This window comes from Hypanus sabinus, chromosome 27 (genome assembly GCF_030144855.1).
Source record: "Hypanus sabinus isolate sHypSab1 chromosome 27, sHypSab1.hap1, whole genome shotgun sequence".
NCBI lineage: Eukaryota > Metazoa > Chordata > Chondrichthyes > Myliobatiformes > Dasyatidae > Hypanus > Hypanus sabinus.
Window position 1 is genome coordinate 36,035,176 of NC_082732.1, and position 24,662 is coordinate 36,059,837.

The 24,662-nt window shown below is 43.9% G+C and overlaps 1 protein-coding gene across 1 annotated transcript in view; it reads right to left on the reverse strand.

Moving 5' to 3' along the window:
- The window catches only part of LOC132382221 (tumor necrosis factor receptor superfamily member 5-like), a 41,026-nt gene extending 19,372 nt beyond the window's left edge, over positions 1-21,654 (reverse strand). Inside the window, exons 1-4 of the mRNA XM_059952227.1 lie at positions 21,348-21,654; positions 15,262-15,363; positions 12,803-12,919; positions 7,686-7,811 (exon numbers count right to left, since the gene is read on the reverse strand). Of these exons, the coding sequence (XP_059808210.1) occupies positions 7,686-7,811; positions 12,803-12,919; positions 15,262-15,295 (277 nt within the window). The 5' untranslated portion in view covers positions 15,296-15,363; positions 21,348-21,654. The remainder of the gene's footprint in view (positions 1-7,685; positions 7,812-12,802; positions 12,920-15,261; positions 15,364-21,347) is intronic.
- Between the last annotated feature and the right edge of the window lie 3,008 nt (positions 21,655-24,662).

The window sequence follows — 24,662 nt, forward strand, 5'->3', positions numbered from 1 at the left end:
ATATGTATGAACATAGTAAGTCTAAATATTTCATAATGTATAATATAAAGAAAACAGAAAGAAAGAAAAAACAAAAAAAATTTATATAATGCAAAACTAGCAAATCTAATCTAATAACTATAACTAATAAGTAATATAGAAGAAAAAAGAAGCAAAAAAAGAGAGAAGAAAAAAAAAGGGGGCTGTTTATAATATCTCACAAAAATAAGTATTCATCAATGCCGTCACTTCCGGTCCTCTCAAAATACATAAGCTAAAAGCTGGGAAATCAAATGAACTTGGCACAGGGTCTTATTACATCATATGAAAATGTTGAATAAATGGTCTCCATAAGTTTTCAAATTTAATAGAAGTCTCAAAAGTACCACTTCTAATTTTTTCTAAATTTAAACATAACATAGTTTGAGAGAACCAATTAAATACAGTGGGAGGATCAATTTCTTTCCAATTCAACAATATAGATCTTCTAGCCATCAGAGTTAGAAATGCAATCATTCGACGGGCAGAAGAAGATAAATGCAGTGAGTCTAACATTGGTAAACCAAAAATTGCAGTAATAGGATGAGGTTGTAAATCGATATTCAAAACCGCAGAAATAATATCAAAAATATCTTTCCAATATTTCTCCAAAAATGAACACGACCAAAACATATCAGTTAAAGACGCAATTTCAGAATGACATCTATCACAAATAGGACTAATATGAGAGTAAAAATGAGCTAATTTATCCTTGGACATATGGGCCCTATGTACGACCTTAAATTGTATTAATGAATGTTTGGCACATAACGATGATGTATTAACTAATTGAAGAATTCTAACCCAATTCTCACTAGAAATACTAAAACTAAGCTTTCTTTCCCAATCCTTTTTAGTCTTATAAAGAGGCTCTGAACGTATCTTCATAATTATATTATAAAGTTTTGAAATAAGCCCTTTTTGAAAAGGGTCTAATTCAAATAAACTCTCCAAAGTATCTGAAGGCACAAAATTTGGAAACGTAGAGAGTACAGAACTTAAAAAATGTCTAATCTGTAAATATCTAAAAAAATGAAATCTAATCAAGTTATATTTGTTGGATAATTGCTCAAAAGACATGAAACAATTGTCTAAAAATAAATTAGAAAATCTTAGTAATCCCTTAGTTTTCCAAGCTGAATAAGCTTGACCTATAATGGAAGGGTGAAAAAAACAACTAGATACAATAGGACTATTTAAAACGAACTGAGTCAACCCAAAAAATCTCCGAAATTGAAACCATATACGCAAAGTATGTTTAACTATCGGGTTGCCAATTCGTTTCGGCAATTTAGAAAGAGCAAAAGGGAGAGAAGTCCCTAAAATAGAACCCAGAGCATAAGCTGATACCGATTTAGTTTCTAAACTCACCCAACAAGGGCCAAAAGATCCACCCCCATCTTGCAACCAACATAACAAATATCTAATATTAACTGCCCAATAGTAAAATCTAAAATTAGGTAATGCTAACCCGCCTTCCTTTTTTGTCTTCTGTAAGTAAGTTTTACCTAACCTGGGATTTTTATTCTGCCATATATATGAAGGAATTTTAGAGTCAACATTAGTAAAAACAGATTTCGGGATAAAAATTGGTATCGCTTGAAAAATATATAACTTAGGTAAAATAACCATCTTAATAGCATTAATCCTACCTATTAGGGATAAAGACAAAGGTGACCACTTAGTAAACAAACCTTTAATCTGATCAATTAAGGGTAAAAAATTAAATCTAAATAAATCTTTATGGTTTTTGGTGATTTTGTTCCCTAAATAAGTAAAAAAAGTCATTAACTAATTTAAAAGGTAAATTTCCATAAATTGGGACCCGTTTATTCAATGGAAACAATTCACTTTTATTAAGATTTAACTTATACCCAGAAAACTCACTAAATTGAGCCAATATTAATAAAACTGCTGGAATGGATTTCTCCGGGTTAGAAATGAATAGTAATAAATCATCTGCATACAAAGATAACTTATGAATATCTGTCCCACGATTAATACCCAAAATATCCTGTGATTGTCTGATGGCAATTGCCAAAGGTTCTAAGGCAATGTTAAATAGTAATGGACTAAGAGGGCATCCTTGTCTAGTGCCCCGAAATAGACGAAAAAAGGGAGATCTTTGATTATTGGTAAACACTGAGGCTACTGGAGTATGATAAATCAATTTAATCCATGATATAAATATCGGACTAAAATTAAACTTCTCCAACACATTAAATAAGTAAGGTCATTCAACTCTATCAAATGCTTTCTCCGCATCTAATGAAATCACGCATTCTGAAGTGTCATGTGAGGGAGTATAAACAATATTCAACAATCTCCTAATGTTAAAAAAAGAATAACGATTTTTAATAAAGTCAGTTTGATCATCTGAAATAATTTTGGGTAATACCTTCTCCAATCTAGATGCCAGTAACTTGGACAAAATCTTGGAGTCTACATTCAATAAAGATATAGGTCTATAAGAAGCACAGTTAGTAGGGTCTTTATCTTTCTTCAATATTAGAGAAATAGAAGCTCTATAAAAAGATTGTGGCAAATTCCCCAATCTAATGGCTTCCACAAAAACCTTACCTAACCAAGGGGAAAGAGTAGCGAAAAAATTTTTTAAAAATTCAACTGTATAACCATCTGGACCCAGTGCTTTCCCAGAATTCATTGAGGAAATAGCCCCCTTAATTTCTACATCCATAATAGGAGTATCCAATATCAAAAGATCATCAGATGATAATCTTGGAAAATTTAATTTCCCAAGAAAATCAGACATGGTATTATAATCTTGAGGAAATTCAGACTGATACAAGGAGGTATAGAAATCTTGAAATGCCTTATTTATCTCATCATGATTAACTGTCAGATTCCCATTCTGCTGACCAATCTTAGTGATTTGACGTTTAACCAAAGCATTCTTCAATTGACTAGCTAACAGTTTACCAGATTTATCACTATGTATATAAAAATCAGACTTAGTTTTCATTAATTGATTTTCAATCGAGGATGTAAGTAATAAACTATGTTCCATTTGAAGTTCAACCCTTTGTTTGTAAAGCTCCTTACTAGGAGCAATCGAATATTTCTTATCAATCTCTTTAATTTTATCAACCAATAAAAGAGTTTCCATCTTGATACGTTTCCTCAAACCAACAGAATAAGAAATAATCTGTCCACGTATATAAGCTTTAAAAGTGTCCCAAAGTGTTCCGCAGGAAATATCATCTGTAGAATTAGTTGAAAAGAAGAAGTCGATCTGCTCCTCCATAAATTTTATAAAGTCAGAGTCTTGCAACAAGGTACAGTCAAATCGCCATTGTCTAGCATTAGAAGCTGTATCCGTAAATTTCATAGAAAGTAATAATGGAGCATGATCAGAGATAGCTATAATATCATAGTTACAACCGATTACCAATGGAATAAAACAAGAGTCTACAAAAAAAAAATCAATTCTTGAATAAGAGTGATAAACATATGAGAAAAAAGAAAACTCTTTGTCATTAGGATACCGGAATCTCCAAATATCAAAAACTCCATTGTCAGTCAAAAAAGAGTTAATACAAGTGGCCGACTTCTTAGGTAAAGTCTGAATAGATAAAGATTTATCCATCAGAGGATTTAAACAACAATTAAATTCACCACCCATTATTAACTTATATTCGTTTAGATTGGGTAAAGAAGTAAATAAAGACTTAAAAAAGTCAGGACAATCCACATTTGGAGCATAAACATTAACCAAAGCAACCTTTTTATTACAAAGTAAACCCGTAATTAACAAAAATCTGCCATTTGGATCCGAAAAAATATCATGTTGAACAAATGAAATAGAGGAGTCAATAAAAATTGAAACTCCTTTTACTTTAGCATTCGAATTTGCGTGATACTGTTGACCCCGCCAAAATCTAAAAAGATGAAATTTGTCCTCCTTCCTCACATGAGTTTCTTGTACAAAAATGATATGAGCATTAAGTCTTTGGAATACTTTGAAAATCTTCTTTCGTTTAATTGGATGATTTAAACCATTAGTATTCCAAGACACAAAATTAATGGTCTGAGCCATAATTCTATAATCAACCCTTTGGTATAGAAAGGGTTAACCAACTTATAAACTCATGCACCCGGAAGAGGAACAAAAGTAATGAGAAGACCTGGAAGTGACGACAACACAGACATATCTGAAGTTCAAAAACAGCCCAAATAAAAAAACTAACACAAACTGGTACAAAAAAAAATAGAATTAGAAAACAGACCATCCCCCCACCCCCCAAGAGAAAGAGAAAAAGCCAAAATATGACTTAAAAAGAGAAAAAGTAAGACTGATCCTACCCCCATGTCAGCTGAAGAACACTCCATATATAAAGGATATATATAAAAGAATCACCCCAACTTTAAAAATTAAAATCGCTATAATAAAAACCATATTTCTAAGTATAGTTAGTTGTAAAAAGAATAAAAATATAATCACTAAAAAAAATTATAAATCGGGCTCTAGCCCAGACAAAACAAAAAATATTTAAGCTATGATAAGCAATGCATTGTAGGGAAGAAACGTGAAAAATATAAACATAACGCCATCTTAAGCAAAACCAAAAATCTTTTTCAAAAAACCACCATCTTAATCAAAGAAAAATTCACCTTCAAAGAATTAAAAATATACCTTCGAAGGAACAAAGTTAGTAGACAAGTATGTAGTTAAATGATTAAAGTGTATAAGGCAAAACAATTAATATGACGCAAACACGCTTTAACTTAAGTATAAAGTATAGGATGAACCTACACAAATAACCAGATTTTAATTCTGGTTTAAGAGATCGGGAACCATCTTACACGATCAGAATCGTTCATTTATTAGAGACCGGTGTCTGTAGCAGTAGGGAAGTTCTCCTCCAGGTATTTTCTCGCTTCTGAAGTTGAAATGAAAACCTGTCGTGGAGCATTCGACGGAGAAGTTCGAAGCTTCGCAGGGTATAGGAGCGCAGGTTTCAGATTTTTCTCATAACATTCAGCCATCAACGGTTTAAAAAGAAGCCTTCTTTTTAAAAGGTCAGGACTAAAGTCTTCGATCAGACGGAAGCAAAAATCTTTGATTTAATCATTCCTGCTCGACGAGCTGCTCTTATAAGTTGTTCTTTGTCATGTACATAATGGAACCGGACAATTACCACCGAAGGTTTGCTGTAACACTCGGTGATCGACGCCGAATTCTGTGTGCCCGATCCAATAAAGGGGGGTTATTCCGGAAAATCATCGGAAACGCTTCTTTTAAAAGTTGAGCAAAATATTTCGAAGGGTCATCTTTTTCTATGCCATCTGGAAGACCAAGTATACGTAAGTTCTGTCTTCTGGACCAATTCTCAAAATCGTCACTCTTGGCTTTAAGGGCTTCCATCAGCTTAATGGTCGAAATTAAATCCTGATGCAGTTTTTCAATAGTCAAATCTCGCTTCCGAGCATCTTCTTGCAGAGACGCAATAAGATCTTGTTGCTGTTTAATTACTAAATCCGTCTTAACCATGTACTCTTGAAAAGCCTTTATATCTTCTTTAAAAAATTGTTGTAGTTCAGCAAATTTTTTATCCAAAACCTCCATAAACAATTCAAAAGTTAATTGAGTTTGTTGTGTCGGAGCCTGCTTTTTTCCATTACCGTTCGGATTGTGTCCGGGATCCCCTCCCTTAGACCTGAGAGACATTTCTGTTTGCATATCTTCAAAAGTTCACAATAAACTCTTGGCAGTAAATCCAAAAAAAAATTAACAAAGAAACTTTCGGTATAGGTAAAAATAAGCTGAATAAGGGTGATCAAAGGTTAAAAAAAGTAAAGGTTATGGAGCGAATCCAGAACAGTACTCACTCCATGAGCGTCTCCAGCTGACCTCTATCCTTCCATTAATTTACACTGCAACCTGCTTTGTATCTCAAGCAAACTTAACATATACTCAAAAAGCAATAGTTGCAGATATTGGAAAATTTAAATAAAAACATGAACTATTATAAATACAAATGTTTGTATTAAGCAACCAGAAAGCAACAGATTTCACGACAAATACCAGTGATATTAAACTCGATTCTGATCCTCAGAATTAGCTGATCTGTCCAGTGAAAGACAATCCAGACCTTTTATTCCTTCCTGTTACCATTTCCTTATAACAGGTTCTAACATTTCCTGATTGACTCTAACACTAACCACTACGTCACTATGCTACCCAATCTGAAGCCAGTGAGTTAGTCTACCAGGGGTCTCTACTCTCAATCCTCAAATCCAAATTTTAGTTTCCCAATTCCTGGAACCCAGAATTCCTAATTACTATCCTGTCCTCTGAACTCTGATTGCTGCCTGTGCTCTGAACGCCTGGTCCCTACTCTCCAATCCTATGTTCCCGAACGCTGGCTTAAATCCTGAATTCCCAGTCCCCGTCTCCTGCCTGGAATTCTCAATCTCCATCCTAGGTTCGGAATTCCAAGTATCTACACTCGTCTGCCGCGGCAGCATCCCTACGTCTTCAGAGATGATGGTGTGACACGTTTCCTGGGGTTGTAGACTTGGGGTACTATTTGCATTTTCTTGGGTGGCTGTACAGACCAACCCTACAGTGACAGTCTCTTTCACTGCAGCTGCAGGCAGTGGAAGGTGCTATGGTGATGCAGCTCTGGCTTTTCTTCTGGCTCTCTTGTCGATGAGCAGTTTGCTCCTTGCTATCTCAACATGTTGTGCACCGCTTTTGACTGCAGCCCTCCATGCTGTCTGAGCTTCAACTGTTTCCTCCCATGTGTTGAGGTCGATGCCTGCCAGCTTCATGTCACACTTGCAGGCATCCCTGTAGCAGAGGCACTGTCTTCCTCATGGGTGGAAACCCTCGCCATGCGCCATGTCCTTGGGAACGCGACCCTGGTCCACCCGTTTGACGTGGCCCAGCTATCTGAGGCGTCTGTGACTGAGTGGCGTGTGGATGCTGCAGGTGTCAGCCCGTTGCAGAACCTCTGCTGGTGATTCTGTCCTACCAGATGAGCAAGGTGCACCTGAGGAAGTGTAGGTGGAATGAGTTTAGCCTCTTATCGTGGTTGATGTATGGTGTCCAAGCCTCGCTGTTGTAGAGGAGTGTGCTGAGCACACGTGCCTGGAACACGTTCAGCTTGGTCTCGTTTGTCAGCTGTCTGTTGTTCCACACTCCCTTGTTCACTCTGACCATGGCAGCTGCAGCTTTGCCAATCCTGCTGTTCTCCTGTGCTTTGAGGGACAGGAGCTGGTGATGGTGGGCCCAAGATAGGCGAAGGAGTCGACTACATCAAGAGAGCAACCATCAAGGGTAATGTTTGGGGTAAGATTCTGCACCCTGGGATGTTTGTGTTTTTCACTCCATTCTCTAACCTATAGAGACTGTTGTGTGTGTGTGTGTGGGGGGGGGGGTGAATTGCAGGTCAGCAGTTTCTTTAATGCTCAAACCACCCTATCTGGCACCAACAATTATTCCCCAGTCAAAGTCACTTAGATCACTTCTTCCCCATTCTGATGTTTGGTCTGAACAACAACTGAACCTCTTGACCATGTCGGCATGCTTTTACCCATTGAGTTGCCTCCACATGATTGGTTGATTTGCTATTTGCATTAACAAGCAGTAGTAGAAGTTTTGCTAATAAAGTGGCCACTGAGTGTAAATTCTCAATCCGTACCTTGATCACATGGTTTACACTCCAAGCACTTGTCCGATCCAGTGTAACGGTCAGAGTATTCCCCATCTGGGCATTGTTCACACTGTGTGCTGAACTGACGAGTGCAGTGTTCAGATACTCTCATACCTGCAACAAGACATGTACATGGGAAAAGGCAGGCATGGAGTTACAAAACAATCAGGTAACCAGTTACAATGCAGGGTATCAAAAAAAACCTCACCTGAGAAATGGTACTGTTACTAAACAAATAACATTAACTAAGGATTATTATGATATGCAACAGGGATTGTGTTGGCAAATTGGAATTGAGGTCTTTCTTTGATAAATCACTTGGTTACACTGTAGTTCTGTGGGTTTTGAGGTGGTTGGTAAGGCCAGTGTGGGCTACACAGTCTCTACCACAGTGGACTGTGTGACTGGGCAGGTTTGTGAGATGGTGAGTTTATTCTTCTATTTAAACTGGGCTTCTGTCTGTGCCCAATGAGCTGAATTGACATTTATTATTTACATCCTTCATATATGTGAGTAAAAATCTTTACATTACATCTCCATTCAAATGCGCAATTACAGTAATTTATAATATTATATACAACAGGAGAGTCAATATAACAGAAATATAGTTGCATCAGCATGAATTAATCAGTCTGATGGGCTGGTGGAAGAAGCTGTCCTGGAGCCTGTTGGTCCTGGCTTTTATACTGCGGTACTGTTTCCCAGATGGTAGCTGCTGGAACAGTTTGTGGTTGGGGTGACTCAGGTCCCCAATGATCCTTCAGGCCCTTTCTTGCACATCTTTATTTGCAAATGTCCTGAATATTGGGAAGTTCACATCTACAGGTGGTCTGGGGGGCTATCCAGAACCACTCTCTGCAGAGTCCTGCAGTGAGGGGGGTACAGTTCCCATACCAGGTGGTGATGTAGCCCATCAGGATGCTCTCAATCGTGCCCCTATAGAAAGTTCTTAGAATTTTGGGAGCTATAGAAAACTTCTTCAATCGTTTGAAGTGAGAGAAGTACTGTTGTGCCTTTTTCACCACCCAGCCAGTATGTACAGACCATGTGAGATCCTTGGTGATGTTTGTGGCAAGGAACAAAAAGCTATTCACCCTGTCAACCCCAGATCCGTTGATGTCAATATGGGTCAGCCTGTCCCCATTCCTCCTGTAGTCCACAACCAGCTCCTTCGTATTTGCGACGTTGAGGGAGAGGTCGTCTTCTTGACGCCATTGTGTCAGGGTGATGACGTCCTCTCTGTAGGCTGCCTCATTATTATTTGAGATTAGTGCAGTGCTGTCGGCAAGTTTAATTAGCAGATTTGAGCTGTGGGTGGCGACACAGTCATGGGTATACAGAGAGTAGAGGAGGGGGATTAGTACACAGCCCCGAGTTGAGGGTCAGAGGTGAAGGAGCTCACTCCTACCACCTGCCAGTGATCTGAGCAGAAGTCCAAGATCCAGTTACACAAGGCAGGGTGAAGGCTGAAGTCTTTGAGCTTCTTATCGAGCCTGGAAGGACTTATGGTTTTGAATCAGAGGGCACTGAAGCACAGAAAGAATCCCTTCGACCCATCTAGTCCATGCTGATCTGGTCTTCAGCATAGCCTCACCTATGGAGAATTATGGCCTTCCAGACATCCCTCATCCATGCACCAATCCAACTGAACTCACTTAGCCTGGCAGCTCATTCCACACACACTCTATCTAAGCATGCACCTTTTGGATACCCCTCATAATTGTTTTTGAAGTTTATTCCTTCATGGTAGTGGTCACCAACCCGTCAATCACGATCGGCTAGTCGATCTTTGAGAATTTCCCAGTAGATCTCAAAAAAAAGAAAAAGTGCACAAACACTGTTGAGAGATTGCTTCCAGGTTTCTAGTTCAGTTCTTTCTGCCCAGCACGCACGTGTGTAGCTCCCCTGCCATGCACCGTGGTAGAAAAGACCAGAATTAAAACCCCGCAACCCGGAAGCAACCTCTCTTTACAAACAGCTTCCGTAGTGTGGGGTACTGCTATATTCTCATTATCCTAATTTGTATTAACTTATCTCTATAATGCTCATGTTAGAACACTTCTCCCCCTTTCAATCCCAACATTCCCCAAACGTAAATAACTGGGAAACAAAAAACAGTGGTGTCATCATCTTGCGTACCTCTGAAACTTATACTAGTGTCTCAGTAACAGTTTAGCAACACAAAACACCTGAAAAACGTGGCAGATTCAACATTCAGTCTAACGAAGGAAACTGTCCATTCAAATATTCAGTCTGTCAGGAGGTTTGCAAGGGCGCTGTGCTGTAACAGATGAAAATTATGAAATCTAAGTACAGGAGCTGTCTAACTGATAGACACCTCACAGACTGTCTAAGACTGGCTGTCTGCAGTTATGAGTCAAATTTCTCACTCCCAACTAATGGACAAAAGGTAGCAGTCAAGTATGACACTTGTGTTTACCCCGAGAAAGGCTACCATGATCATGAACCCTGCACGGGCACGTGTGCGCGCATGCATGTACGTGCCGATTTTTTTCCTACAAATCAGTTTTGGCTTAATTGTCCCGATTCTGTTAGTTAAAACGACACAGTGTACATACATTATTTCTGCTTCCGGGTTGCGGGGTTTTACTTCCGGTCTTTTCTGCCTGGTGCGCATGTGTGTGACTAACCGATTCAGTAGGTCGATCTTGCCTTTCACTGAGGCCGAGGTAGGGGATCTTGGGCTTGAAAGGGTTGGTGACCACTACTTTATGGGACGTGGGCATCACCAGCTAAGCCAGCATTTATTGCCCATCCCTAGTTGCCGTCGAGAAGGTGGTGATGCACTGCCTTCTTGAACCACTGCAGTCCCTGAGGTGTACGTATACCCAACGTGTTCTTAGGGGGAGAATTCCATGATTTTGACCCAGCAACAAAGAAGGAACGGTGATATGTTTCCAGGTCAGGATGGTGAGTGACCTGGAGGGGGATTCCACGTGGTGGTGTTCCCAGGTATCTGCTGTTCTCATTCTTCTAGACGGTAATGGTCACGGGTCTGGAAGGAGCTGCCTTAGGAGCTTCGGTGTGTTTTTGCAGTAGTTCTTGTAGATAGTACATACTGCTGCAACTGAGAGTTTCATTGTACCTATGTATAATGACAATACAGATCATTCAATTCAAAATTCTTTGATGGTGGAGGGACTGGATGCTTGTGGAAGTGGTACTGACCAGGTGGGCTGCCTTGTACTGGATGGTGTCAAGCTTCTCGAGTGTTGATGGAGCTGCCCTCATCCAGGCGAGTGGCGAGTATTCCATCACACTCCTGACCTGAGCCTTGGAGATGGTGGACAGGCTTTGGGGAGTTAGGAGGTGAACTACACGCCACAGGATTCCTAGCTTTTGACCTGCTCTGGAAGCCAGGGTGTTTATTTGGGCGAGACCATTCGTTTCCTGTCAATGGTAACCCCCAGAATGTTGATCGTAAAGGGTTGACGAAGAAGGAATCTAACAGAGGATAGCGGACCATGGAAGAAAGAGAATGTGTAGGGAACCACCTTCCCTTCACCTGACCTCAGCTATCACCAGCCAGCTTGTACTCCTGCCCTCCCCCCACAACCTTCTTTTGGCTTCTGCCCTCCATTTCCTGTCTTGATGAATACTGTTGGCCCAAAATGTCAACTGTTTATTTCTTTCTGTAGATGCTGTCTGACTCACTGAGTTCCTGCAGTATTTTGTGGGCATTGCTCAAGATTTCCAAAGTCAGCAGATTTGTGTCTGTGTGTCGTGTTGTTTGTTGTGCACCAAACCTGCTCCAGTTTTAGACAAGACCATGGGAATTAAAACATAGGCAGTCACTCAGCACTGAGAATGACTTGTTATCACAACTTCAGCTACCTCACTCCTCCTGTCTGTTTGCATTCAGACTGGTTGTTTTTAACTGCCAACTCTCGCTTTCCTTTCCATTTATTTATATATTCGGGTCTTTTGGTCATTTTGCAACAGGCCAGACTGTACAACATTACCTAAACTTTACAACATTACACAGACAAAGGGACTCAACCACCCCTTAATGTCTACATTACTTTGTCACATCATGTCTTCTGGGATGTTTTTAAATTAACATTGTTATTCAGAAGTTGACACTCCGTGAGTCAGAAGGTTGTGGGTTCAAGTCCAATTTCTGACACTTGTGCCCCGAATCTAGGCTGTCGTTCCAGTGAGTGTCTCGGGAGAGATGTTAAACCACGGCCTTGTCTGCCCACTCAGGTGGAAGTGAAAGATCCTGTAGATCATTGACAGTTGACCTCTTATTGATCGACTGCTGATACAATGACATTCTGATAACAGATCAATTGTAACAGATTTATTATCTGTTACAGTGTCAGGTGTCACTCCTGCAGTGTTGTCCTGAGGATGAGATGATTGACCTCCAGCCACCACAGCCATCTTCCTTCCCATCAGGTACGATTCCAACCAGTGGAGGGTTTCCCCCCCAATTCCCATTGACTCCATTTTAGCTGGGGCACCTTGGTGCCACACTCGGGTCAAATGCTACCTTAATATCGAGGGCTATCAATCACTTCACCCCTGATATTTAGCTCTTTGGTCCATGTTTGGATGAAGGAGGTGAGGAGGTCAGCAGCTGAATGGCCTTGACGGAACCCAAACTGGGCATCGGCAAGCAGCTTATTGCCGAAGAGGTGCTACATGATAGCACTGTTGATGACCACTTCCACTACTTTGCTGATGATCTCAGAACTATTACATTACTTTGCTCAAATCTCAGAAGAGTTTGCTTCAGGAAGCTGGTGTTGTGCCTACCTACAACACCATAGCCCATCCATCAGAGCCAAGTGACCAGCGCTGGAGTTGCAGGCCTGGGAAGAACGTTGCTGTCAAATTCCTCAAGAACTGGTCATATGCATGAATGAGAAACCAATGGTTCAGTAGAAATATTAAAGACAGACCTTCAATTCTCTATAACCAAAGGAGAAAGAGCAGTCTTTTATCTCATACTAAAAGGGAAATGCCACTAATGAATCATTTCTTAATTTTAACCACTCATACGTTATGGATTTTTAAGTTTTAAAAAATCTATAGTATCTATAGTGGTAGGGATTCCATACAATAGAGGCATGGCTTACCTGCTTCACATGATGGACAGCACCAACCATTATGTGTATACTCCCATTCTGTACAATCATCTACATGTGAAGCTTCCATCAACACCAGTGAGAGCATCAGGTTCAGATAACCTGAAACTAAATAGTTAAATTAAGGAATTTTAATAGTGCTGGAGATCACACAGTAATACTGGTGATTATTTTATAAGTTACTTTACTGTATTCCATAGATTAATTGTATTCAAGAAAGGGAGTAGAGATAGCCCAGGAAATTATAGACCATTGAGTCTTACTTCAGTGGTTGCTAAGTTGATGGAGAAGATCCTGAGAGGCAGGATATATGAACATTTGGAGAGGCAAAATATGATTAGGAATAGTCAGCACGGCTTTGTCAAAGTGCCTTATGAGCCTGATTGAATTTTTTGAGGATGTCACTAAACACACTGATGAAGGTAGAGTGTTAGATGTAGTTCAGCAAAGCATTTGATAAGGTACCCGGTGCAAGGCTTATTGAGAAGGTAAGGAGGCATGGATCCAAGGGGGACATTGCTTTCTGGATCCAAAACTGACTTGCCCACAGAAGGCAAAAAATGGTTGTAGATGGGTCATATTCTGCATGGAGGTCGATAAACGGTGGTGTGCCTCAGAAATCTGTTCTCGGACCCTTTATCATGATTTTTATAAATGACCTGGATGAGGAAGTGGAGCGATGGGTTAGTAAATTTGCTAATGGCACAAAGGTTGGAGGAGTTGTGGATAGTGTGGAGGGCTGTCAGAAGTTACAGCTGAACATCGATAGGATGCAAAATTGGGCTGAGAAGTGGCAGATGGAGTTCAACCCAGATGAGTGTGAGCTGGTTCATTTTGGTAGGTCAAATATGATGTTAGAATATAGTATTAATGGTAAGCCTCTTGTCAGTGTGGAGGATCAGAGGGATCTTGGGGTCCGTGTCCATAGGATACCCAAAGCTGCTGTGCAGGTTGACTCTGTGGTTAAGAAGGCACACAGTGCATTGGCCTTCTATCATCGTGGGATTGAGCTAGGAGCTGAGAGGTAATGTTGCAGCTATCTAGAAACCCAGTCAGGTCCCACTGTGAGTACTGTGCTCAGTTCTGATCGCCTTACTACAGGAAGGATGTGGAAGCCATAGAAAGGGTGCAGAGGAGATTTACAAGGATGTTGCCTGGATTGGGGAGCCTGCCTTATGAGAATAAGTTGAGTGAACTCGGCCTTTTCTCCTTGGAGTCATGGAGGATGAGAGGCGACCTGATAGAGGTGTATAATATCACGAGAGGCATTGATCGTGTGGATAGTCAGAGGCTTTTCCCCAGGGCTGAAATGGCTAACATGAGGGTGCAATTTAAGCTGCTTGGACAGAGGACATGTCAGGGGTAAGTCGTTTTTTTATTATACGCAGAGAGTGGTGAGTGCATGGAATGGGCTGCTGGCCACAGCAGTGGAGGCAGATAAGAGAGGGTCTCTTGAGAGACTTCTGGATAGGTACATGGAGCTTAGAAAAATGGAGAGCTAAGGGTAATCCCAAGTAATTTCTAAAGTAAGTGCATGTTCAGTACAGCATTGTGGGCTGAAGGGCCTCTATTGAGCTGTAGGTTTTCTATCTTTCTATGTTTCATCTCACAAAACAGTACAGATTTACAACACTCCTGCTTTCCATCAAATGTTCAGGCCAACTTCTTTGTAGATTTTCAATGTCTAGATAAAGGTACTTTTGAGATGAATACAGAATTTAATCGATAATTAAGTGAAAATAAACTGTAACAGTTACTCAGCTTACTTCAAAAGTCATTGTACTTAGAAGTTACTTGAACACAGAAAATGCTGAAAATTTTCAGCAAGTCAGTATCAGAGGGAAAGAAACAGTTGACTTTTCAGGTTGACGAGCAAATAGCTACAGATGCCGGAAAAACAACAAAAAGCAAACACTAGGATGCTCGATTGCTATTCCTCTGGTAGATCACTTGCCTAAACTCCAGTTCCACCTGTTCGGAGGTGGTTGATAAGGCAAATATCGGCCCCACAGTGGAGTGTGAGATTGGATGGGCGAGTAGTTTGTGAGATGGTGTGATTCTTCTATTTAAACTGGGCTTCCAATAATCATAGAGTCACCCACATTTAATGAGTGTTACTTAATATTCTGAAACAAAATTGGCACACAATTTTCACCTACCCACAGTGACTCTGCTGTTGAAAGCTGAAGCCACATTTTTCCACCTTCAACCCCTTGGGCTCCGCCCTATCACAGACAATCCATGTATTTCATCCTACCCTCCCCACCTTTTCTTTCCACTTCTCAGCTCTGGCACAGGATTATTTATCAGTATATTCTGTTTCTCTCAGCAGATACTGACTGACCAATCAAAATTACACATTCGTTTTATTGGAAACATGTAAAGACAACTGTGTGGAAGTATAGTATTTTAATCTGGTGAATGGACTTTGAATGGGACCATCTACATACCTGCGAATAACGTTGCAAGTTTAGGAATCCCCATCGAATGATAAACAATGAGATTTTTGGGAGGACAGTCTGATTTCCAATCTTCACTCTTCTATAACGCACCTGTAAAACATGACAGCGAAGACCAACATCCTGTTATTGGTCCTGAAGAAGGATCTCAGCCTGAACTGTCGACTGTTTATTCATTTCCATAGATGCTGCCCAACCTACTGAGTTCCTCCAGCAATTTGTGTGTTGCTAAGCATTTAACAATAGTTTTTCAACTTCAAATTTCAAATTGTACAAATAGAAAAATGAAAAAAAAGTAATAAATATAGAGAATACGAGTTGAAGAGTCCTTGAAACTGTGACAGTTGTAGAATCACTCAATATTTGGACGAGTGAGATTGTCTACACTGGTTCAGGAGCCTGATAAGAACACAAGTGATAACTGTTGCTGAACCTGGTGGTGTGGGGTGTGGTGAACTATGTGCCTGTCGGGACACGCCCCTGCTGACTGCTCCTGTGGCTCCTCCCACAGGCCCCTGTATAAAGGAGACCTGCGGCCTGAAGATCGGCCTCAGTCTCCAGGACCTTGTATGATAGACACTCACTCCTGGTTCCTTCTTCCAGTCAATAAAAGCCGATATCTCGCCTACGTCTCAGTGTGAGTTATTGATGGTGCACCAATTTTATTGACTGGAAGTTTTAAAACATGGAACCCGTTTTGCGTCCGGACCGGTTGGATTTGGACCCTCAAGACCCTGACGCAGCTCTCGCTTTTGAACACTGGCTTGCATGCTTCCAATCGTACTTGGCGGAGCTTCGTGCGACTGAACCCGCCGTTATGCACAGAATCCTACTCTCGAGGGTCTCCTCCAAAGTTTACTCCTTTATCCGGGACCTGCCGACCTACGAAGGGGCACTGGACGCCCTCAAACAACAGTACCTGCGGCCGGTGAACACCGTCTACGCAAGACATCGCTTAGCTACCCGGCAACAGCGGCCTGGCGAATCGTGCGCTGAGTTTCTCCGAGCACTACAGACACTCGTCCGAGCTTGTGACTGCAAGACGCTCACGGCAGAACAGCATGCGGAGCTGCTGGTGCGAGACGCCTTTGTGACGGGACTGAGGTCAGTGTACATGCGCCAGCGGCTGCTGGAGAACTCGGATCTTACCTTAAGCTCGGCGATAGAGAAGGCCAACGCTCTAGAAGCTGCGCGGCATAACGCCGACGCTGTCCAGTCGCGCGATTCCCCGCCGGTTTCGTGGACGCCTCAGACCCCGCCACCGCCGGCTCCCGGGAGCGAATTCGCCAACGCCGCCGCCAGTCGCCATTCCACGAGCTCCCCGACCCAGACCACGGCTGTGGCCCGTAAGAAACTCGTGCTTTGTTATTTCTGTGGCCAAAAGAAACATCCTCGACAACGCTGTCCAGCGCGAGAAGCGACCTGCTCCAGCTGCGGAAAGCGGGGCCACTTCGCCAAGGTCTGTAAGTCTCAACCTCGAGCGGAGTGCAGCGCTGCGGGTGAAACGTGGGGGCCGCCATCTTGCATGCCGGGATGTGGGCGGCCATCTTTGTCGACGTCAGCACGCCCCGCCCCCGATCCTCGGATGCTGACCGGGTACCCCGGATGTGAGCGGCCATCTTTGTCGGCGTCAGCATGCCCCGCCCCCGACCCTCCGATGCTGACCGGGTACCCCGACGGCGATCCAACTCTGGCCACTGTGACTCTCGACCAAAGCGCCCCACACCAGCTTGCAAGATCCATGATGGACATCCAGGTGGAGGGGCATTGGACTGGATGCCTGTTTGACACGGGCAGCACTGGGAGTTTTATTCACCCGGACACAGTGCAACGCTGCGGACTTGCAACGCGGCCGGTCAGTCGGAGGTTCCATTTGGCCTCTGGGTCGCAGTCCGCAGACATCCGGGCGGGTTGTGTAGCGACTTTGGTGGTGCAAGGCACAGTATATCGGGACTTTGAACTGCTGGTCATGCCTAATCTGTGTGCACCTGTGCTATTGGGGCTGGACTTCCAGAGCCATCTCGAAAGTGTGACTATGGTATACGACGGGCCCCTCCCACCACTCACTGTCAAGAATCCTCAGTTTTGTGGGACTTCTTCACATACCCCGCTACTGACCACACACACACACGGACACACACATCCCATCCAGAATCAGGCCAACAGCTGCGCTACCGACACTTGCAGCCTCTCCACTCTCAAGATCCCTCCCCCACCGCTGTTCGCCAACCTGACCCCCGACTGTAAACCTGTGGCAACCAAAAGCAGGAGGTACAGCGCGGGGGACCGGGCCTTCATTCAGTCGGAGGTGCAGCGGCTGCTCAGGGAGGGGATCATTGAGCCGAGCACAAGCCCTTGGAGGGCCCAGGTGGTTGTTGTTCGGACTGGGCAGAAAAATAGGATGGTGGTGGACTATAGTCAAACCATCAATAGGTTTACGCAGCTTGACGCATACCCCCTACCCCGCATCGCGGATATGGTCAACCAGATTGCTCAGTATAAGGTGTACTCGACAATAGATCTGAAATCCGCTTATCACCAGCTCCCCATCTGCCCAGAGGACCGCCCCTACACCGCCTTCGAGGCGGGCGGCCGGCTCTATCACTTCCTGCGCGTCCCTTTCGGTGTCACGAATGGTGTCTCTGTCTTCCAGAGGGAAATGGACCGGATGGTGGACCAGTACCAACTGCAGGCCACATTTCCCTATCTGGATAACATCACCATCTGTGGTCATGACAGGCCAGATCACGACGCCAACCTCCAACGGTTTCTCCAAGTGGCCGCAGCTCTGAACCTTACTTATAACAGGGACAAGTGTGTTTTTGGTACCACCCGCCTTGCTATACTTGGGTATGTCGTGGAAAACGGGGTTATTGGGCCTGATCCCGAACGTATGCGCCCCCTGTTAGAGCTCCCTCTTCCCACCACTCTCAAGGCCCTCAGACGGTGCCTGGGGTTTTTTTCCTATTACGCCCAATGGGTCCCCCATTACGCAGACAAGGCTCGCCCCCTGGTCAAGTCTACCTCGTTTCCCCTCTCTGCTGAGGCCTGCGCGGCCTTCAACTGCATTAAAGCGGACATTGCCAAAGCTACGATGCATGCAGTGGACGAGACCGCTCCCTTCCAAGTGGAGTGTGATGCCTCCGATTTCGCTCTGGCTGCTACCCTTAATCAGGAAGGCAGACCAGTAGCATTCTTTTCTCGCACCCTCCAAGGCTCTGAAATTCGGCACTCCGCGGTGGAGAAAGAAGCCCAGGCCATAGTGGAGGCTGTTAGGCACTGGAGGCACTATCTTGCTGGCAAAAGATTCACTGTGCTGACCGACCAGCGCTCGGTTGCGTTCCTGTTCAGCAACCAACAGCGGGGCAAGATCAAAAATGATAAGATTTTGCGGTGGAGGATAGAACTCTCCACCTACACCTATGATATCCTGTACCGGCCTGGCAGACTCAATGAGCCCCCTGATGCCCTATCCCGGGGAACATGTGCTAGCACACAGCTCGACCAGCTGTACGCCCTTCATGCACAACTTTGCCATCCGGGGGTCACCCGATTTTACCATTTTGTGAAAGCTCGGAACCTGCCGTACTCCCTGGAGGACATCAGGACGATGACCAGGGACTGCCAAATTTGTGCCGAGTGCAAACCGCACTTCTACTGTCCTGACACGGCACAACTTGTCAAGGCCACCCGCCCTTTTGAACGCCTGAGTGTTGACTTTAAGGGCCCCCTTCCCTCCACTGACCGCAATGTCTATTTTCTCAGTGTTATTGACGAGTTGTCACGGTTCCCCTTTGCCATCCCCTGCCCCGACACCACTGCCACGTCCGTCATAAAAGCCCTGCGCCAGCTCTTCACTCTGTTCGGGTATCCCTGCTATATCCACAGTGATAGAGGGTCCTCCTTTATGAGTGAGGAGCTGCGCCAGTACTTGCTAGCTAGGGGCATTGCTACCAGTCGGACCACGAGTTATAATCCCCGGGGTAATGGCCAGGTAGAGCGGGAGAATGCCACAGTGTGGAAGGCCACACTTTTAGCCCTTAAGTCCAAAGGGTTGCCAAAGTCCAAAGCCCTTAAGTCCAAAGGGTCTCGATGGCAGGAGGTCCTCCCTGAGGCACTGCACTCTATCCGCTCTCTGTTACGTACGTCCACCAATGCCACCCCTCACGAACGCCTATTCTCTTTTCCCAGGAAGTCTGTCACTGGGACCACCCTACCAGTTTGCCTGACGTCCCCGGGGCCAGTGCTGCTCCGGAAACATGTGAGGAGCAATAAATACTCCCCGCTGGTGGAGAGGGTTCACCTTCTCCATGCGAACCCCCAGTATGCTTACGTGGTCTTACCTGATGGGCGGGAGGACACGGTCTCCATCCGCGACCTGGCACCCGCAGGTGCAGCAGACCACTACCCTGAAGGCTCTCCGGTAACTGTGAACCCTGCACCAGAGGTGACACCGTACTCACCAGGCCCTACACAGACTCCTCACGACACTTGTATACCGGGCGTTTCGTACGCATTTATACCAGGCGCCTCGCACATGCATGAGGGATCACCGGCGCCTAGTGGGCAAGAACACGCGCAACCCCCGTCCCCTGTGCAATCGCCAATGTTGCCGGCACCTATGCGGTCACAGCCGGTGCTACGTAGATCGCAGCGACAGATTCGACCGCCTGATCGGCTTGACTTGTAAGAACCTTCGCTACATGAGGACTTTTTCAAACGAAGGGGGGGTGAATGTGGTGAACTATGTGCCTGTCGGGACACGCCCCTGCTGACTGCTCCTGTGGCTCCTCCCACAGGCCCCTGTATAAAGGAGACCTGCGGCCTGAAGATCGGCCTCAGTCTCCAGGACCTTGTATGATAGACACTCACTCCTGGTTCCTTCTTCCAGTCAATAAAAGCCGATATCTCGCCTACGTCTCAGTGTGAGTTATTGATGGTGCATCATGGGGGTCACGGAAGGAACAGATCTGGACTATACGCAAGTGCCATTACAGAGTCAAATGCCACAATGATAGTGGACAGTATAAAGCTAATCATTCATTCCAAGATCTCCCAGCTCGTTGATACAATAGTTCTTTCTGCACAGTAAGGTAGGCAACAGCTATGTCAGCGTAGGTGGCCGACTGTTGAGAGGAAATTCTGAAGCAATAACTTACCTCAGAGTTGTAAATAAGGAGGAAGCTCTTTTAATGACCCATTGGTGAGTACATCAACATGGGTGTAAAGGGACAGCAAGGTCATTCTTTCATGTGTGATTCCCAGTTACACAGACCCCCATGCTGCCCCACCATGGTGCAGAACGTTGGTGATGGGACCTTTGAACCTTCTGAAGATCCTCTTGAAGGTGGTAATTTCTGGCACTTGTATGGTGCAAATATTTGTTACTTCTCAAAGGTTCTACCCAACTACTTCATTTTTGATCGGCTGCAGGAAGAATTCAGAGCGGGGCGGGAGCGGGGGGGGGGGGGTGGCGGGAGCGAGCGGGGGGGGGGTGGCGGGAGCGAGCGAGAGGGGCGGGAAGGAGAGGGGGAGTTTAACACGTGCGACTCTATTGCAGACAGGAGGAGTGGGGGGGGGGGGTTTATCAGGTGTTATTCGTTCATTAGCACAGCTAACGTTATTTAAACTAGCTGGCTCGCTGCTCAGGAGCGACTCCATTGCAGACATCCCACCTCCCCCGGGAGTCTCCCGCAAACTGATGGTGCTACCTCCCTGAAATGAGTTTTTGCAGGGTGGGATGTCTGTTAAGATCTACTTGAATCAAATTTCCTTAGCAAATTCTAACCGGATGAAGAAGTTTATCAAAATTAGTCAAGAAAGTAATCATTACCTTGAAGTCGACGTTTTCTTTGACACCCCCCAAACCCCTCAGTCATTTTCCCGTTACTTCTTGTCAAAATCCATTTCATACCATCAGTAAACACCCCAGCTGAATTTACCGAGACGGCTACACTCAGACACTTGGCCTCGCACACGGGCTTTTTCATTAAAAATGTCTCCCCTTCAACTGTGCATCCCACAGTCCCTGGCACATTGATAGAACATAGTCTGGAATTAAAACTCTCCTCACTTACGTGTGCCGGTTCTGTAGTGGCATCCGCACCAAACTTCGGAGCGAGACTTCTGGGTGTGACACAAAGAAGGAGTTTTCCACTTTGATAAGTGAACCAACCAGCCGATTGCAGGAGTCTCCCCACGGCTATAGCGTGACACCGGTCTCATCAATGCCACACCCCTCAAGAAGACCAAATTAGACTCGGTGCGAGTAAACCATCTCCTTTACACCCCCACTGCTTCAGTCACCTCATGGTTAAGACATGAGCTCTCAAATGCAGACATCCCACCCTGCAAAAACTCGTTTCAGGGAGGTACAGTAGCACCCCCGCCCCCACCCGCAATCCATATCCTCCCCACCCCGGTCGATCTCCAAGAGTGTGTGTAATACTTTGTTTAGTGATTTTGTCTAATCTCTAAACCAAGTTGGGTATATGCAGAAAATGTGACCTTAAAATATGTACTAATATCATATTATAATGGAGTCGTTTTTTTATTCTTTTAGAACTTTTTGGCCTCATCGCGTAGGATATTAATAGAGTAGCTCCTTAGCAGCTAGCCAGCTAGTTTAAATAATGTTAGCTATGCTAATGAACGAATGACACCTGTTAAACTCACCTCAACATGTCTTTTACATTTTAACCCACCATGGGCAATAGAAAAGTCACTGTTGCAAACAGTGCAGCGAACAACACTGCCATTGCTTTTGAGGTTCACTGTAAAACCCGCTCACGGAAAACTTCTTCATTTTGTGTGTTGTTTGAATTTCCAGCATCTGCAGATTTCACGGAGAAAACTGACAGGTCTACTTGGCCGGAAGAGAGACCAATCAGGATGCTCCCTCTCGCTCTCAAAAAAATCGATTTCTGGGATATTGTATTAAATTTGCAGACGTCAGGGAGCTATCGACTGACTGCACCTTACTGCTGAAGCAATTTAGTCAGTTTTTTATATTCCAATTTGTTTCAGTGGACGAATGTCAAAGGACAGGTTTTGTACCAGGTGTCCTGATAGCAAATTGTACAATAAAAGAAACTTCATTGACCAGTTACATTTTTATGTGGCTCTGACGACAGCTCAGAGACTGGGTATTCAGTGGAAGGGGACATATACCAGCCCAAATGTTTTCCACCAACTTCAAGATAAAGAGTGTAATGGAAAACTGTCCATTTGCCTAGTCAGTGCAGTTCCAACAACACACCTTTCGGGATAAAGCAAGTCTCATCCGTGAGGACCTTTTATCCATCCAGGACACTATCTGTGACAGATTAAAAATGAACAACACCAAAACTTCATTAAATGAAGAAAACACAGACTGGGTTTAGCATTGTAATAAAAGTTCAAGTCCAAATGTGAATCTTTCCCATGGACTCCTGCGCCCCCTCCTGGATGGCGGTGGTATTGCTTCAGAAATTATCTGAAAGGGAAATCAATAAACAGTCGACTTTTTTGGACCAAGACCCTTCAGCAGGACTTGAAAGGAAGGGGGAAGATGCTGGAATAAAATAGTGGGAAAGGGGGATGGAGGACTAGCTAGATATAACTAGATAATTCAAGTGATGAGTGAAACCAGGTAGGTGGGAAAGGCAAATGACTGAGAAAGAGAGAATCTGAAAGGAGAAAGGGGACCATGTGAGAAAGGGGCACCATGGAGAAGTGACGGGCAGCTGATAAGAGGCCAGAGTGGGGAATAGAAGAAGAGGGAGGGGGAGAGAAAATCATTTTACCAGAGAAATAAATTGATGTTCATTCCATCAAGTTGGGAGCAAACAGGATGGAATATGAGATGTTGCTCCCCCACCATGACAGTGTCCTCACTGTAGTAAATGAGGAGTCAGTGAACAGGAATGGGAATAGGAACTGAACTGGTTGGCCATCAGGAAATTCTGTTTATGGTGGTTGGAGCAGAGGTGCTCAACAAAACGGGCCCCCAATCGGGTCTCACCTATGTGGAGGAGGCCGCATTGAGAACACTAGACACAATAGATGACCCCAGCAGTTTCATTGGTGAAGTGTTGCTTCACCTGGAATGACTGTTTGGTGCTCGAATGGAGGTGAGGGAGAAGGCGAATGAGCAGGCGGAACACTTTGGCCACTTTCTGGGATAAGTGCCGGGAGGAAGAATAGTGGGATGGGACACATGGACAAGGGAACGATGGAGGACCAGACTTCCGAATCGGAATCAGACTCATTACCACCAACACCCGTTGTGAAATTCTTTGTTTTCTGGCAAAAGTAGACATGAAATATTAGTGTTAATAACTATAAAAATAGCTACATGGATAGCAACAGACTCTCAGTGGTCATTTTATTAGATACCTCCTGTATCTGGCAATAAAGGGGGCACTGAATGTATGTTTGTGATCTTCTGCTGCTGTAGCCCAACTGCTTGACGTGGTATGTTTTCAGAGATGCCCTTTTGCAATTCACTGTTATAACATGTGGTTGTTTGAGTTACTGTCACCTTCCCGTCAGCTTGGACCAGTCTGACGTTTCTCCTCTGATTTATCTCATTAACAAGGTGTTTTCACTCACCGAAATGCCACTCACTGGGTGATTTTTGTTTCTGCACCAGTCTCTGTAAACTCATAAAGACTGTTGTGTGTGAAACCCTAGAAGATCAGTTTCTGAGATACTCAGATCACGTCTGGTACTAACATTCATTCCATCGTCAAAGTCACTCAGATCAAACTTCTTCCCCATTCCGACATTTGGTCTGAAGAACAATTAATTAACTTCATGACAACGGCTGCATGCTTTAATGCACTTAGTCGAAGCCACGATTGTCTGATTAGATAGTTGCATCAATGAGCAGGTGTACAATACCGAATAAAGTGGCTAAATGGATAGCTACATACAGTTGCAAGAAAACGTTTGTGAACACTGCAATTACCTGGTTTTCTGCATTAATTACTCATAAAATGTGATCTGATCTTCATCTAAGTCACTGTAAAAGACAAACACAAACTGCCTAAACTAATAATACACAAACAATTCTACATCTTCTCATTATACTGAGCACACCATTTAAACAATGACAGTCTAGGTTCAGAAAAGTATGTGATCTCTGGGTTAAAGCCTTCTACAAAGCTATTTGGAGTCAGGTGTTCCAATCAATGAGATGAGATTGGAGGTGTGGGTTGCAGAGGTGACCTGCCCTATTTAAAAATAAAAGACACACAAAGTCAGGTTACTGGCAGATGCTGGACTTCTCAAGAAAGATTTCTTTATGTGCACCATGCCTCACTCAAAACAACTTTCAGAGGACCTTAGAAGAAATATTGTAGAGATAAATGAAGCTGGAAAAGGCTACAAAAGCATTTCTAAAGACCTGA